At 42.9% G+C, this 17,462-nt stretch overlaps 1 protein-coding gene and 1 long non-coding RNA gene across 5 annotated transcripts in view; one reads left to right on the top strand and one right to left on the bottom strand.

Moving 5' to 3' along the window:
- The window catches only part of MIPOL1 (mirror-image polydactyly 1), a 191,921-nt gene that overhangs the window by 150,109 nt on the left and 24,350 nt on the right, over positions 1-17,462 (top strand). For all 4 annotated transcript variants that reach the window (XM_080978774.1, XM_080978775.1, XM_080978776.1 and 1 more), the window contains one exon: positions 11,356-11,586. In XM_080978774.1, the coding sequence (XP_080834900.1) occupies positions 11,356-11,586 (231 nt within the window). The remainder of the gene's footprint in view (positions 1-11,355; positions 11,587-17,462) is intronic.
- LOC308462694 lies at positions 1,396-10,036 on the bottom strand. Its single transcript, XR_013979259.1, has 3 exons — positions 10,008-10,036; positions 3,700-3,773; positions 1,396-1,492 (listed from the first exon to the last, which is right to left on the bottom strand). It is a non-coding gene; the product is annotated as an uncharacterized lncRNA (long non-coding RNA).

The following is a 17,462-nucleotide window of genomic DNA, read 5'->3' as shown; positions in this document are numbered from 1 at the left end:
AAGGATGGCAACATTAACCCTGCTGTGTGGGAATCCCTTGCAGACAATTGCAGTGCCTGGAGACAGATAGTCAAGTCATGTATCCACAGCAGTGACCAGACAAGGAATGACCACTGGGAGGAGCGCAGAGAGAAGAAACGCCATGGTGCATCTGTAGCAGCAAAACCGACACCACCTTCTGCCTCAGCTGCAACAAGGCATGTCTCTCTTGTATCCTTCTCTACAGCCACAGCTGGCGCTGTAACTCTCCAATGGTTTGACTTTCCTTCCGAAAGCACACTCTTCCATTTTCTCCTGACAGTGTCTCAACTGAGCATCCTCCCCATCACATGTATAACCTTTTACTGTGGATCCTACATCCATATGAGAAGACCCTCCTCACTTGACTTTGTGTTGTCTGTTTGTAGAAATGAGTCGAAAAGAAACCCAGGCGGGGAATGGGACTTAACAGTGTGATCATATACATATCTACTCAGAAGTCACATTCAGTCAGACTTAATTGCCAGATAAGCGCATATGAGATTGCAGCCTGAGAAGGTAAGTCACTGTCCTCACCTGGTCCAGCACAAGACATTCTGCTCTCTGAGGTGAAAGGTACATTCCAAGTACAGAATGTAATCCGACTGCCAGCTGAATCTTACTTCAGCGCTGGTGGCATGAACAGTGCTCTCCACTGCACCAGAAGACAGTAGGCTACCTTAAGGGGTGCAGACAGACCACATGACACTCACAGCTCTATCCTCTCAACATCTTACCTCAACTCTCTGCCTGCCTCACAATTACCAGACCTGCTCTCCAGGATCCAGATTGAGCCATCTCTTGACTGGGGCAAACTTTCAATTTATGATCTTGTTTTTCTAAGTCTTCTCCATGATACACAGCCAGCCCCTGTGTTTTATTGGTTGTTTTAGTCCCAAGGTCTCAGCCCTGAACATGGGGAAAACACCATCCTCTTGACACAGTGGTCCAGGGTGGCTGAGGTTCAGAGACATCCCTGGTCTTCGATGTCTTCCAAGATTCATTTTAAGTAGCCTATGATGTAAAGCTACTTGGTCAGCTATTTTCATAAATGGACCAAGCCCAAGGAAGCTAGAGTCAGAACCTGGATACTGATGATTGCTTTATATCTCTGTGTGTGTGTGTGTATGTGTGTGTGTTTGTACATTGTTGTATTCTTTTGAGCCAAGAACTGTGTAGCAACATTTGGAGAAGCGTGAAGTCCAAAAGATGATGACATTCTGAACCATGTATTGTTCTGGAAGGTGTGGATTAGATCACTTCACTTAAGAATGCAGACCAAATGACATTTTCTTCTATCCCTTGGAAGTTTATAATAATAATAAATTAAAAGGTCATTGCAGCTGTAGAGGGAAAGACTCACCTGACCAGTGAGAGGGGATTATATAAGATGCAGCATTCCAGGCCTAAACTGCTCTTACTCCTTTTCTCACATTTCTGCCTCCAGTAAAAAGGGGGGAGCTCTCAGGGAACCCTGAAATATAAATGTGGGGGTTAATTCCTTGGCTTAGTTGGTGAGCACATTTCGACAGAAGTACGAAGAAGAACTTTCAGAGTTGTCATGTCGTAAAAAGGCACAAAGAGAATCCTGCTGGATCAAGCCAAAATGCCTCTAGTCCAGAATTCTGTTTTTAACTGGGGCCAACGAGTTGTCATCCCAAAGCTTGGAACAGTCCTCCCCTGTTTTTTGTCCTATCAGGTTTCAAGTGCACTGGCCCTAAACTTGGAGATTGCTGTTAATCATCATGACTGAGAATGCAATCTTACACATGTTTATTCCTAAGTACAGGTGAAACTCAAAAAATTAGAATATTGTGGAAAAGTTCATTTATTTCAGTAATTCAACTTAAAAGGTGAAACTAATATATGAGATAGACTCATGACATGCAAAGCGAGATATATCAAGCCTTTATTTGTTATAATTGTGATGTTTCTGGCGTACAGCTGATGAAAACCCCAAATTAACAATCTCAGAAAATTAGAATATTAAATGAAATCAGTAAAACAAGGACTGCAAATAGAGCAACATTGGACCTCTGAGAAGTAGAAGCATGCACATGTCCTCAGTAGTTGGTTTGGGCCCCTTGTGCATCAATTACTGCCTCAATGCGGTGTGGCATGGATGCTATCAGCTGTGGCACTGCTGAGGTGTTATGGAAGACCAGGAAGCTTCAATAGCAGCCTTCAGCTCTTCTGCATTGCTTGGTCTCATGTCTCTCATCTTTCTCTTGGCAATGCCCCATAGATTCTCTATGGGGTTCAGGTCAGGCGGGTTTGCTGGCTAATCAAGCACAGTAATCCCATGGGCATTGATCCAGGTTTTGGTACTTTTGGCAGTGTGGGCAGGTGCCAAAGTCCTACTGGAAAATGAAATCAGCATCCCCATAAAGCTCGTCTGTGGAAGGAAGCATGAAGTGCTCCAAAATCTCCTGGTAGACAGCTACGTTGACCCTGGAATTAATGGAGCACAGTGGATCAACACCAGCAGATGACATGGCTCCCCAAATCTCTTTTCTGATGAGAGCAGCTTTTGCATCTCATTTGGAGACTAAGGACCCAGAGTCTGGAGGAAGAATGGGGAGGCACACAATGCCAAACGCTTGAAGTCCAATGTGACGTTTCCACAGTCTGTGTTGATTTGGGGAGCCATGTCATCAGCTGGTTTTTTGAGTTTCACCTGTAATTTCTATTGGGAGAAATACGCCACACTGTTTTGATCCATTAGTGGCAAGGATTTCTGCTTGCCAGATGGAACAATCCCCCTCTCAGCTTCCCATGTGCTGTTTTGGGGGTTCTCCCAAACCACTAGATTTCGGGGGGGAGCCCCATTATGTTAGTGGGAACCACACACTAGCTTCTGCTAATGTGCCATGTTACTTCAATCTAGCCCATTGTATCCTGTGGGGTTTACTCCCTAGTAAGCATGTCCAAGAGTGAAGCATTATAGCTTCCAGATGTGTAGTCATGTTAGCATGTAAAAACAACTTGGAGCATCATGGTGACCTGAAGACTAATGAATTGATTATGGACCAGGAATGGGGAACCTGTGACCCTCTAGAAGTTGCCAGATCATAGCTCCCATCATCCCTGCTTTTTGACCATTGTGGCTGGACTGCTGGAGTTTAGTAACATCTGGAGGGCTGTGTGACAAGAGTCCATCCAATGAAATAAACTCTAGTCCACCACAACTTACCATACCATGGTGAATTTGTCAATCTTTAGGATGTTTTGTTGCTACAGGACATTATGCTGTTTTCAGCCGATTACCCACCCTCCATTAATTTTCCCTGTCCCTTTTCATATCATTTTTGAGTGCTTTGGCAGAAAATCTGTATATAAATGTGGCACGTGACATTGCAGCTATACCCTTATTGAGGGAAGGAATCCTACATGTCAAGAAGTGGGCAGTGCCAAATCTACCAACATTAATGAAGATCTAAGTCAAAGTCCAGCCATATGTAAACCAGAACAGAGTCCTGCAAGTGGGACATGCAACAAAATGTTGTAGCATGGAGTTCTCCTGTTCAGTGCTTCAGTCTGTCTGGATTCTCCATTCCCCTTGCCACCCAGTTTTCTGCCCCCCCTTCATTGGCTATTGAGCAGGGCTGTTTTTCCCCTTAAGATTTGTTTCTTCCCTCCTAAATATTTTTTTCTATTTTAAATATTCAGCTTTCCCCCAACCTTGCTGATACCTTCCTCTTGTGCATGAGTGTTGCTGTTTTGGTTCTGTAAGCACCGATATATACCTCAGAATACTGAAAATGGACGAGATGGTTAAAATAAGGAGATGGCTGCAGAGTTAACCTCCCCAAGCTCAGTGAAAACCATCCTTTAGTTTAAATCATTTGAAAATTCTTTTTTTTTTTTTTTACAATAATAATCTCAGAACACACTTTCATTGTAGTATTATTTGATGGGGGAAGGGAGCCCTTGTTATAATACTGCCCTTTTTACTCAAGGAATGCTGGGGTAGGGGAATGTCTCTTCGTTGTGTTACTCTTGACACCATCTGCTGTTTTAATGAAAGCAATTTAAACAATAGACAGTATCAAGGACTAATGAAACCAAACATAATTAGCACGAAGTAACTTATAGCACAGCTCAGATTAGTTTAGCTGTTTATTCGATATGAAAGTAAACTTGATAAAAGGTGACTTTTTTCCCTACGTTTCTCCTCTAGGGGCATCACATGCATTTCTGAATTCTGCTTTTGTCTTCCTGGCAGCCTGAGCTTTATAAGCAGCTTTTACTGCAAGTTATTACAATTCTTTTTTGCATAAAGCGGGTCATTCGAAGTTCATCTGTAGGTGGGGCAGGCAAGGTGGATTGGGGGACAGTTCTAATAGATCCATTTCAATAATTAAGTCATGCATTTCTTTTTTCCTCAACAAAACCTGTATGTCGGGTTTGGCCAGGTGGGAACTGTTTTCATGGCTGTTATCTTTGTCAAAAGGAATATTATGAAAATAAGGAATTACTGTGCATATTTTAACTCTTGATTAAACGGAGGAATCACAGTTCTCTCCATGAAATGATTATTTAGGGACTTTAAAAAAATATATCTAATAGAGTGTCTGATTATTACCCCTCCATTATCCCTATAGAATACATTTTTAGAAAACACATCTTGTGTTTTCTAAAAATGTATTCTACAGGGATACATTTTTAGGGAGCGAATGGAGCTAGTGTCAAAAACCATACAATAGTATCAGCAGCATAGCCTTGCGTCTGTTATGATGTGCAGTTGTATTCCCTGCTCCTTTTTTAGACTTGGTGGTGGAACACCTGACCCCTCCCTGCCTCAAGGGTTCTGCCAAAAATCTTTTCAATCCAGGGGTCATAGCTAGACATGGAACCAGGGCTTGTTTGGGGGGGGGCAGGTTAGAGGAGCTACATCTACTTAGAAAAATAACTGCATTGTTATTCTCTGGAAATATTTATTTCATTCTAGGACACTAAATATGATTGAAGCAAGCAACTGAGACCAAGAAACGACAATAGGCAATAGGAGCTTCTTAAAAGGATCGTTTTAGTTTGCCAAGACAACTCTCCGTTCGCAGCGGATGGGCCAAACTCTGCCTACTCTTTCTCCATTTCCCTTCCGTAGGCCCATAGGGATGCACTTTTGCTAGTGTAACTTTAGATGTACTTTGCCTCAGAAGCATTCATAAATGTATTGAGTTACGCAGATTTCTCTGATAAAGTTGCAGGAAAGGCAATTAAAATGGTAAGAGGATCACCTTTAGGAAACAGATTTAAACAGATAGGGTGTTTTAGGTTAAACAGAGATGATTCCAAGAAGGCATGATGGAGCTGTATAGAAACCATGAATGGTGTGGATTAGATTCTACATTGAGAAATGCTGTCCAAGAACTCAAGGCAACAGCCTAAATGGAAAGAGGAAAAGCCAGTACTCCTTCACCTACCACATAACTGACCTACAGATATTGGATGACATTGAGCTAATGAAGACCTTCAACAGAAGCCCTGCACGAGGACTCCCCCCCCCCCCTGTGCTGGGGGGGGGAGATTCTAAACTTGGACCAACTTTTTGGTTTTTTTTAGTCCTGTTGTAATAGTTTGATGTTGTCTTCTTCCATGTCCCTTGTACAGTGGTACCTTGGGTTACAGATGCTTCAGGTTACAGGTGCTTCAGGTTACAGACTCTGCTAACCCAGAAATAGTACCTCAGGTTAAGAACTTTGCTTCAGGATGAGAACAGAAATTGCGCGGTGGCGGCGCAGCAGAAGTGGGAGGCCCCATTAGCTAAAGGTTAAGAACAGGTAAAGAACAGATTAAGAACAGTTTCAGGTTAAGAACGGACCTCCAGAATGAATTAAGTACTTAACCAGAGGTACCACTGTAATGTTATCTCAAGAATACTTCCAACCACAAAACCCGTGGTGTGATTTTTGCAGAAGATTCCAAAACGGCATTTGAATATATATGCGTGGTACAGAATATGTATTGCAAGAGCAACAGCATTGCAGTTTGCAACACCTCTGTCCCCATTAAGCTGCTCCTATTGTGAGCGAATAAAAGAGTAAGCAAATTCTGGCATGAGCAAATGGACATTGAAAAAAAAGTTGCTTCTGATCCTTCCCCAACGTTTTTGAGATGTTTGCCAGGAACATACAGGAAGCGGCTGATAGACAGTTAAACAGCTAATACAGTATACCTGACTGCATAACTAGCAAACAGTTTGCGTCATATGCAAAGTAGGCATGGAACTGGGAAACTGGAATACAGCCTTTCCTTGTCGCAAAGGGGCACGAGAGGGTTGGGTTGCTTTCTAACAGGGTTGAGGAACCTGTGACACCCCACCCCCAGGTGTTGAACTCCAGTTCCCATCAGTCTCAGCCAACATGGTCAATGGTCAGGAATAATGGCAGTTGTAGTCCAGCAACTTTTGAAAGGCACTAGGTTCCCTTCCCCTGCCTTTAGATAGCGTTTTAGCAAGGAAATACAGGTCTTTAAAAGAGATCTCTTGATTCTTTTATAACAAAACTGTTTTCTTACACACCAGAGGTGAATATCCACCACTCAAAAGATGCATTAAAATGCATTCCTCGAACCACTTTGCATCAGGGCTATAGAATTGCTGAACAAATTCTGCAGAGAGGGGGAAGATAAAGTTTCTTTTAAGAGTTCTTTAACATAATCAGTTTGATAGCAACCCAAAACACCTTTACTACCATTAAATATTTACCAAGACTTGGCTTTTGGGAGAAGGGCAGTTCAGAGCAGTGTGCTTGGCTCCATGCAATGGTATTGATTAGCTATCAGAAGGACATAGTTAATGAATAACTTTAGGCATTACTGAGCACTCAACATTCCTGTCAAGTTTTTTTTTTTTACCTGAAGATGACCTAAACTAAAGTCAGTTGGAACTGACACTAACCCTGCCGCAGATTGCTCAAGAATACGTATGATATGAACAAAAGGTTCAGACAAATCGGTTGATCAATGCTTAAGCAATCCATTCTAATGGCTGTTGTCATCACTGCTGGACTTTAGAACCAAGCGTGTTTACATTTAATTAGAAAGAACACACAGTTTACATCGCACGGTAGCTATCAATATCGAATTGGAATTGATTTCTGCTCTGTCTCCTGAATCACTATTTCCTTCAAGCTAATTTTTAGAAAGCAGCTTGCAAGATGAGCCGTATAAATTTTAAAGCAGGGTAAACCTATTTCCTGGGGATGATAATAAAAGTAAATGGCATATAGCACAGCCATTAAGTTGGACTTGCTTTTGAGGTGATTCCAGTGCCTCAGTTGTGTTCCAGCAGTGAGAGATTTGCTGTTATCAGAAACATGTCACTTTTAACTGAATGACCACTTCGCATAATTCTTCACTTCGCTGAAAATGTGGAGTTACTACTTCAAGTGTCTTTAAAAACCCCCACAAAAGATATATTAAGGTGACATCATGCTGTCAGAATGTTTTTGAAGCAGAGTGCTCTTTTGCTGGGGGTTTTGGCATTCTGCATGAAATTAGGATTGTTACTCTGTCTTCCACCTCATGTGCCCACTCTTCATGGCAAATTGGCCTTTTGAATTTCTCATGCTGCACAATTTTATGCATGTTTACTTATATTTATGTCTGATTGTGTTAAGAGGGATTTATTCCCCATGAAGAATGACTATAGTTCAGTAGAAGAGCGCGTTTAGGAGGATGCGGGTGGTGCTGTGGTCTAAACCACTGAGCCTCTTGGACTTGCCAATCGGAAGGTTGGCGGTTCGAATCCCCATGACGGGGTGAGCTCCCGTTGCTCTGTCCCAGGTCCTGCTAACCTAGCAGTTCGAAAGCATGCCAATGCAAGTAGATAAATAGGTACCACTGCAGCAGGATGGTAAACACCGTTTCTGTGCGCTCTGGAAAGCTGTCTGTGGACAAGCACTGGCTCCCTCGGCCTGAAAACAAGATGAGCACCGCAACCCCATAGTCGCCTTTGATTGGACTTAACCGTCCAGGGGTCCTTTACCTTTACCTAGAGCGCACACTTTGCCCTTGGATTATCCCAAGATCAATCCCTGGCATCTCTAGGTAGGACTAGGAAATACTTCTATGTCTGTCACAAGTCAGGGTAGACAGAGGTGAGCAGCCTGTAGCCTGGGTGATGCATGTGGCCCCTGACTTCATTTGATGCGGCCCTCCCTTGCCTCCTGAAGCTGCTTCATTCTTCCAACCCCTAAGAATTCTCTCCTTCCTCTTCTTAATTTCCTTTTTATCTGGATTTTGTTGTATCTCACTAAGCCATATTTAAAATAGATCCACTGAAATCAAGGAACATTATTGTGTTTGTTTATTACGTTTATAGCTTGCCTTTTTCTCCAAGGAGCGCACGGTGGTGAACATGGTTCTTCCCCTTATTTAATCCCCACAACAACCCTGTGAGGTAGGTTCAGCTGAGAGGCAGTGGTTGACCCAGGAACACCCAGTGAGCTTTTTGGCCAAGTGAGGATTTGAACCCTGTTCCTCCTGGTCCAACACGCTAACCACTGCACCACACTGACTCTTCTTGTTTTGTTTAGGCTTTTTATGACTAACTGAAGTCCATTGATTTGAATGGGTGCAAAAGAGGCCAACTCAAACATGATCTTTTCATGTTTCTTCATGTACAGTAAACATAAGCCAGAGGCCTTCAAGTTCTCTGATGTTCTGCGAGTGTCATCTAATCCAGCTTCCTGCAAAGCAGTAATCACAGCTAAAGTATCCGTGACAGCTGGCCATCCCAAAATCTGCTTCAAATCCTCCAAGGAAGGAGGGTCCTTCACCTCCCAAGGGATTCCATTCCACCGTCAAACAGCTCTTTTTGTCAGAATGTTCTTCCTGGTGTTTAGTCAGAATCTCCTTTCTTGTAACTTGAATCCTTTGGTTCGGTCCAATCCGATGCATCTTTATTTGGACATAAATTAATGCACATGTTTTAACTTTTTTTAATTTTTAATTTTTGTAACCCGCCATGGGACCTGCAGGTGAACGGCAGAAAATAAACTGAAGAAGAACTGAATTCTAGGCTTCTCTTTATGAAACTCTTTAAGTGCCTTAAAAGCAAGACAGTGATGTCTTCACCTTACAGCTTTACATTTTCCTTTGGCATGCTTGAGTATTTAATTTTTTCCCCGTCTCTTTTTGTGTGTGTGTGAAATGCGAGTCAATATATTTTATCTGCTACTCTTCCAGTGGTTTTTATTTATTTATTTTAGACTCTCTGCTCTGTGGATTTTTCGTATTTCTTTATACATTATTTATAGTTTCAGAATGTCCTTATTTAATTGAATAGGTACCTCACACCATTTTCAAACAACCTCAGGTGGTAGGTGTAATGACATACCGATACTCTGACCTTTAACTTTTAGATTCCTATTAAATCAGCCATATTTTACTTATGCATGCGCAGAGGGTTTTAATTTCTATATGATCTGGCAATGCGGTCGTGTTTTCTGCAGAAAGGAAAGGGGAGTGCCAACACTCTTGACACAGAGTTCTGTTTGTTATTCAATGCTTACTTTTCAAATCTCAAAATAGGAAAACACAATTTATGCCTCATTTCTTACTTCCATGATGGTTCAAATGTGTGACATCCAATCTATCCAACCCAATGTTTGCAAGAAAACAAATATGCACATGGTGGGGAGAATGGCTCCCTACAAAAGCAATATAGGGCAAAGATTTTAAAAAGCTGCTCAGATTATATATTTATTTTAAACAAAAATAATTAAAGAAAGATATCCACTCATTCATTTATATCAGTGGTAACCTTGAAGTCACTGTTTCTCAGCCTAGTCTACCTCACTGGGTTGCTATGTGGAAAAACATAGGTTAACTGCATAAATACCACACTGTGGGATTGATGGTAGTAATAATGGGGTAAAACTGTGATAAATAGTGCATCCTAAGCATGTTTCATCACTTTCCAACAGTGTGCTCCTATGCTTGTTTACTGAGAAGCAAGTTCAATATAGTTCAGTGGGACTTACTCTCACATAAGTGTGCATAGAATTGCAGTCTTGGTAGCACATTTTAATTGCTCTTAACAGCCACTAACTGTCATCCATGGGGTCTAACCAATCAGATGAACTGATTCTAAAAGACCATTGAATGCGCACCTGGATTTTGCTCCACCCAAAGCCAGCCTTAGATGTGGACAAGCAGAGTGCTCGCCCTGGGCACCAAGCTGAAAGCTGCACTGATTGTAGTGAGCTCAGTATTTTTAACCTTCCTCCCCCGCCCCACCCGCCCACCAAGTTCTACAGCACAGGTGGGGAACCTATGATGCTCTAGACGTTCTTGCAGTCATTAAGTCTCAAGTCCTAGCTGGCTTGGGATGATCCTTAGCAGTGGCAACTGAGGAGGTGTGAGCCATACTGCTGCTTCTCAGACACTTCTGCAGAAATAAAGATATACGTATAGGGTTGTGTCCAATGGAGTTGTAACGTTAGCCCAAGGGCTTCCACTTCTGTAGTGGAACGTCCCCTCTCTCTCCTCCCCCCACATATCCCCGAATTGGAGGGTCATGTGGAGAGAGGAGCAGGGTAGTTTCCATCGCACCAGCAGAAGTCTTGGTGCTAATGGGATGGTCTCGATGGATCCGTTCCCCAAGCTGTTAATGTATCTTGACATGGAGGATATGCAAGATCATGAAAAGGAAAGGGAAGGAAAGTGCTAATTATTCACACTTCCTCTGTTTCAGCTTCTGGGTAATGCCGTTGGCTGTAACAAAATGTTATGCTGTTGGTCAATAGTGCATTAGTATATTTAATCCTGGGTTTTTTATTTGTTTCGTGAGAATAGGCCATATCATTTCCCTCTACTTCATAGTACTGCTAAGAGGCAAGTGGTCTGTATACAGTGGTACCTCGGGTTAAGTACTTAATTCGTTCCAGAGGTCCGTACTTAACCTGAAACTGTTCTTAACCTGAAGCACCACCACCACGTAAGCTAATGGGGCCTCCCGCTGCTGCCGCGCCGCCAGAGCGTGATTTCTGTTCTCATCCTGAAGCAAAGTTCTTAACCTGAAGCATTATTTCTGGGTTAGCGGAGTCTGTAACCTGAAGCGCATGTAACCTGAAGCATATGTAACTCGAGGTACCACTGTAGTATGATATGCATGCATCATTATGCAAACGTTGATTTAGTTTTGTGTTTATTTTTAAAGTATTGTAGAACCATTAGCACGGGTGCTTCAGATCTTCTTCTCTTGCTGTTTGAATTTTACATTGAAATATTTTGGCCATGGCATATTTGTACCACCTTTTAAAAGTCCTCTTTTTACATGCCAAGCCTGCACTGATCATACTGAAAAAACCTACCTTTTCGTTTTTGCAGTTTACACCAGTCTTTGTCTCAAGAAGTGAACCTTAAGGATCAGTTCAACGCCACTCTCATAACTTATGAAAAAGCTCTGAAAAACAGAGAGGATGTTGTGTCGATGTTGCTGCTTCAAAATGAGGAGCTGACGACCCATCTTCAGCAAGCAGCGGAAGAGAGAGCAAATGCAGAACTGAAGTTTCAGCAAGCTTTAGAGGCTTCACACGAGGCCAGTGAGAAACTTCAAAAGTAAGTACATTGTATTTCTTTTTGAAAAACGGCGTTTGTCAACTAAATGGGCCTCTCTTCCTGTGACACAAAGAGATTCAAGTTAGAAGACATACAGAAATCCCTTTTAAAGTTAGTGGGCCGATTCTTACCTGAATATTTATTCAGACTTAATAGCAGAGCTATTCATTGTTATATCCAGCAACAAAACTGTAGGGTTTTTATTTGTCAGCTTAGCTTAGTTATAACGTCTGAAGAAGAGGTAGGAATCTTGTCTATTTATTTATCTTCTATAACAGAGGTCTTCTTCTTTGGCAATCACTCATAGCCAAGTAAGATTGTCTTCCATAAACACGGTTTTGACAATGAGTCCATAAGTGACTCTGGAGGCCAATTCTCGATCCACATGTCCTTCCACAGTGGGGACATTGGTTTCTGGGTGGGAGTTGATCATGGTGTGGATTTGCCAAGCGTGCCTTCCTCTTAGCACATTTCTCCCTTACGTCCTGAGTTCAAGTGTCTTCAAAGCCCATGACACCTTTGGTAAAGGCTGTTCTCCAACAGGAGCGCTCGCAGGCCAGTGTTTCCCAGTTGTTGGTGTTTATACTACATTTTTTTAGATTTGCCTTGGGACAGAACTTGTGACTATCCAGATGTTGTTGGACTCCAGTGATCTTCAACCCAAGTCAATATGGCCAATGATCGGGGTGATGGAAATTGTAGTCCAACAGCAACTAGAGGGCCACAGGTTCATGCTTGCTTCACACGTTATAGACTCATGTCTATATTCACATGTCTGTTGGATCAAGACTGGATGGATGGAAAGGGTCCTTCCGTTTGCAGACGTCTTTTTCTTCACAAAAGGCATCCTACCAGTAGGGAAGATGGGGAGGGGTGACTTTTACCAGTTCCTCCCAACCCATGCAGCTCCCAGCACCATTTCCCAGGGTGTTGTAGGAGGATTGCCCAGCCCTCCAGAACAGTGTCAGAGGTAGTGCCGGGGTTGCATGGGGAGTCGGAATCTGCCCCCTCCCCCCCAAAAAAAACCCAACACACACACACACACACACACACACAGAGGGAACATCCCCTGAGCAGAACTGCATTCAAGGGATGTTCCTGCTTAGAGGATCTGGATCCAGCCCTGTAACATTTGAAGCAACTTTGTGTATGCTGCTGAAATGCCTGGAGCATTTCAGTTTCCCATTTCGGTAGTTCATATATTTGACTGTAACATGTCCGCCCTATTCAGTTATTCTTCTCTTCATACAATGAGAAGGAGAATGGGAATGCACTTTGCTCTTTGCCATGTCCCCATTGCTTGGCTCCGCCACCCTCCATGCATTAATAATAATACCTCTTTGCATTGCTTTTTCTGTTGGTCGCACAGTGTTCCCTTCTCAATCTTACACAGTACCAGTTTAGAGAGAATGGCACATTTCTCATGTCCTGCACACGTCTAGAGGCAGGTCAGGTGAAGCATGATGATTAATGGTGGAAAAGGCTCATGCTTTCCAGCAGCTTCCAGGCACAGCATATCTCATGTTGTTCTGCCATGTAGTTGCCAGCTTCCATGGGCCCAGATGAAATGAAAATCAGTGAATGCACCTTTTTCTTTCTCTTCATGGAAGGCTAAAGTTGAGTAGATCTGGCTGTTTGTTAATACTTCTTTAAGTTCAGATGTGTGCTTTCCCGCTGAAAAAAGTTCATGCCCAAATCAGTTTACCGGAATATCCAAAATTAAAAAGGCCAGGTTTTTCTTGGCTACTTTGCAGTACAGATCAAATCAATCACAGTCCTTGAACACATGTTCAGCATATTTCTTTTCTGTTCAGTATCATGGGGGAAGTTTGCAAAAGAAAGGAAAAAAGGACATCAATGTTTTCAATTTTGCTAGGGCTGCCATATTTCAAAAAGTAAAAACCAGGACACCCCAAAAGTTGTTGAGCTTCCCCCCCCCCAAAAAAACACAAAAAACCCAAAACCCATAAATTTTTGATTGACTTGCCTAATGTCAGGACAAACTGCTGCCTGCCGGAAATCCCCCCTGGACATCATTTCCACCTTTGAAATCCCGATAAAATTTGTACATATGGCAGCCCTAATTTTGATCTGTCTGAAAAATGCCTGACATTGTGCGAAACTCAATAGTTGGCAGTAGTTTTCTTGCCAAGGATTTAGGCACAATGCACCAGTTTAAAAGGAGCTGTACTACCTATTGGCTTCCAGCCCCAAGTGCTGGTACACGCCTTTAGAGCCCTAAATGACTTGGGACCCAGATAACTGAAAAACGACGTCTTCCCTTATCAACATGCTTGTGCATTAACCTGCTGAGACCCTTCTTCAGGTGCCATTTGTCAGGTACCACGACAAGGGGCTTTCTCTGCAATGCCCACCCCCTGCCAACTCCGGGGTGACCCTCCCTACAGAGACCCACCTGGCAGTCACATTGTGATCCTTTTGTTGCCAAGCTAAAATAGTTTTATCCACCCAGTCATTTTTAATTTGTGCCTGTTTTCATTTGCTGTAGCTCTGTGGTAGCTCATCTGTTTGGCACGCAAAAGGGTCCCGGGTTCAATTGTTGGCATCTCCAGGTAGGGCTGGGAGAGCCTTGGTCCTGAAATCCTGGATGTTGTTGTTGTTTAGTTGTTTAGTCGTTGTTTAGTCGTGTCCGACTCTTTGTGACCCCATGGACCAGAGCACGCCAGGCACTCTTGTCTTCCACTGCCTCCCGCAGTTTGGTCAAACTCATGCTGGTAGCTCCAAGAACACTATCCAACCCTCTCGTCCTCTGCCGTCCCCTTCTCCTTGTGCCCTCCATCTTTCCCAACATCAGGGTCTTTTCCAGGGAGTCTTCTCTTCTCATGAGGTGGCCAAAGTATTGGAGCCTCAGCTTCACGATCTGCCCTTCCAGTGAGCGCTCAGGGCTGATTTCCTTCAGAATGGATATGTTTGATCTTCTTGCAGTCCATGGGACTCTCAAGAGTCTCCTCCAGCACCATAATTCAAAAGCATCAATTCTTCAGCGATCAGCCTTCTTTATGGTCCAGCTCTCACTTCCATACATCACTACTGGGAAAACCATGGCTTTAACTATACGGACCTTTGTTGGCAAGGTGATGTCTCTGCTTTTTAAGATGCTGTCTAGGAAATCCTGGATAGCCACTGACAATCAGTGTAAACAAAACTGATATTTAGTCTGTATAAAGCAGCTTCTTATGCTGCTGTGTAATTATTATGTGTTCTGTCTGTTTTACTGCATTTAAGTTATGATAAATGGCTGTATTTCTAAATAGAATAATGGATGGCATAAATATTTTTTAAAAAATAGCCAGTGAACCCTGCCCTTGCACTCCCAATTTTCTACTGAGCATATCTGCTGAGTACCCTGGGTATGCTATTGACAATCTTCCCCAGCCCCTTCCAGAGGTGAAAGGAGTTCTCCCTAAGTATATGCATTGCTGTGCTGTGATCTTCATTGTGTAGCCACCAAGAATTCCTGCTTTCCCCCCAAAGGAATCCTGGCAACCAGCAAGGCCCCTGCAGTCATATTTTGTGAGCGTCACTGTACCAGGAAACCATTCTGCTCCGAAGGTCTAGAACTCCTCTTGGAAACCCATTGTTTGATTCCCTGCCAGTGAAAGAGCAACATTTACCCCCCAGATCTTTGTTTCAAACAGCAGCTTGTTAGGAAGGAAATACATAATTAACTGAAAAGTTACACAATAATTCTATATAAGAACTGGACTGTTTCACACATTGTATGTTTTGACACATATCCTGGAGCAGCTAAGTTGAACTCCAGAGCAGCATCTCAGGTTCCTGTTACGCCAAAGAGAAGCTGCAATTATTACCAGCAAATTCTTACTTACCACATGCCCCACCTTAGAGACAGACTGTCAGCTGCCAAACCTGTAAAGGCAGCAATTTTCTTCTTAGTATAGCAACCAAGAGGTCAAACATCATCTATCTCTCCTGTTGCACAGACTGAGCTGACAAAAATGCTATTATATAATGATACAATTATGCCATGACAGTCATTTAGATATCAGTTAATTCCCAGTGATAGTCAGCTGAATATTGGCTCATTTTGGAACAGCGAAAACAAAGACCTTTTTTTGTGAATTCATGTTGCATTGTGATATTATTTATTTTTCAATTATTTTAAGCAGCTGTTGTGAAACAGTTTCCTCGGTTCACTTAAACTGCTATGTTTCACGCAGTGCAATCATGTACACGTTTTCATAGATGTGAGGCCCTCTCCTTTCTTCCTAGCAAATGCGCCTTGGTTTGGGAACGTTGGTTTGGAATGTTCTTTCTGTACACTTTTAAATATAGCTGCAAGAATATTACCCGGACTGCACATTTCCATCCAGTTGTTACCAGTTTCAGCGCTCCCAGTCCATTTTTGGCCCTATCTTAAAGCACTGGTGTGGCACTCATCCCCACACATGCTGGCTCCCCTTCAGACCTCCCCATATTGAGAGGGAATATATTCCAAGTGCAATAATAATAATAATATACCCCGCCCATCTGGCTGGGTTTCCCCAGCCACTCTGGGCGGCTTCCAACAAAGTGTTAAAATACAGTGGTCTGTTAAACATAAAAACTTCCCTAGACAGGGCTGCCTTCAGATGTCTTCTAAAAGTCTGGTAGTTGTTCTTCTTTTTGACATCTGGTGGGAGGGCATTCCACAGGGCCGGTGCCACTACCGAGAAGGCCCTCTGTCTGGTTCCCTGTAACTTGGCTTCTTGTAGTGAGGGAACCGCCAGAAGGCCCTCGGCACTGGATCTCAATGTCTGGGCTGAACAATGGGGGTGGAGACGCTCCTTCAGGTATACTGGACCGAGGCCATTTAGGGCTTTAAAGGTCAGCACCACACTTTGAATTGTGCTCGGAAACGTACTGGATTTAGCTGGATCTGCATAGAATCTTCCCTGTGATCCTGATCAGGAGGAGAATTCTAAGTATGTCCCAATTTCCTTCTCAAAGTTTATCAGTAGGAACTCTGAAGTGAAGCAATGGACACCGTACTTGGGTACATTGGAGGCAGAGCTTCCATTCACCTTCCTTCTCCCCTCCCTTTTAGAATAACCCCAAACACCTGAAAAGGACTTCAGTCTCTCCATAGACTAGACCAGGTTGGCTGCCATAAAGGATAGCTAGACCTCACACATTTCTCTTTGTACCAGAGTAATTTAGTTAAAGCCATGATTTGCCTGTCTTAGATTTTCACTTAATTTGGGGAATCATTTTCTGGAAAGCAAAGTAGAGAAATTGCAGCATGTAAGAGGGCAAAATATTTTGAAAAGTTCCATCCAGTTAGCTGTGAATCTGGGCAGATAACTTGAGCAACTAGCTTATATAAGTATCCCATTTCTGTTCTTTAGTGTTAAAATAATTTGCTGTTACAATAGAGTATAGGCCAGGATTATCTCAGAGAAAATTTTCTAGCTTTGCTCTAATCCTCCCCAAACCAGGAGTGCTGTAATGGACCTGCAGATATAACCTGAACCATGCTAACTCTAACGTGAGCTTTTATGAGAAGAATTAATTCAATTTGACATGCTTAACTACTCAGGGAAAAACTGTCTGCCAGGTTAGTTAATGCTAAAATCAGCCTTCTGAGCCTGTAGCAAAATTAAACAGCTGGGCAAAGTCTTTTGACAACAACAGCATGCCCTTTTTATCGAGAAACTGTGGAAATGCTTACTGCATCTTCCCAGCACCCCCAGTCATCCACCCCATTTTATAATTCAACCTGCAAACAGATTAAGCAGCTGAGTTTGTGGAAAGTGTGTTTACTTTGAGCTAAGAACCCTTGTGTGGCACTATAGAGATTCCACTGACACCTCTGGGAGAGCCACACAGACGGTTCTTACTCATCAGCAGGAAAA

This window comes from Podarcis pityusensis (genome assembly GCF_964106645.2).
Source record: "Podarcis pityusensis genome assembly, chromosome: 1".
Taxonomy (NCBI): domain Eukaryota; kingdom Metazoa; phylum Chordata; class Lepidosauria; order Squamata; family Lacertidae; genus Podarcis; species Podarcis pityusensis.
The sequence above is the reverse complement of the archived record's forward strand: the minus strand, read 5'-3'. Positions and strand labels throughout refer to the sequence as shown.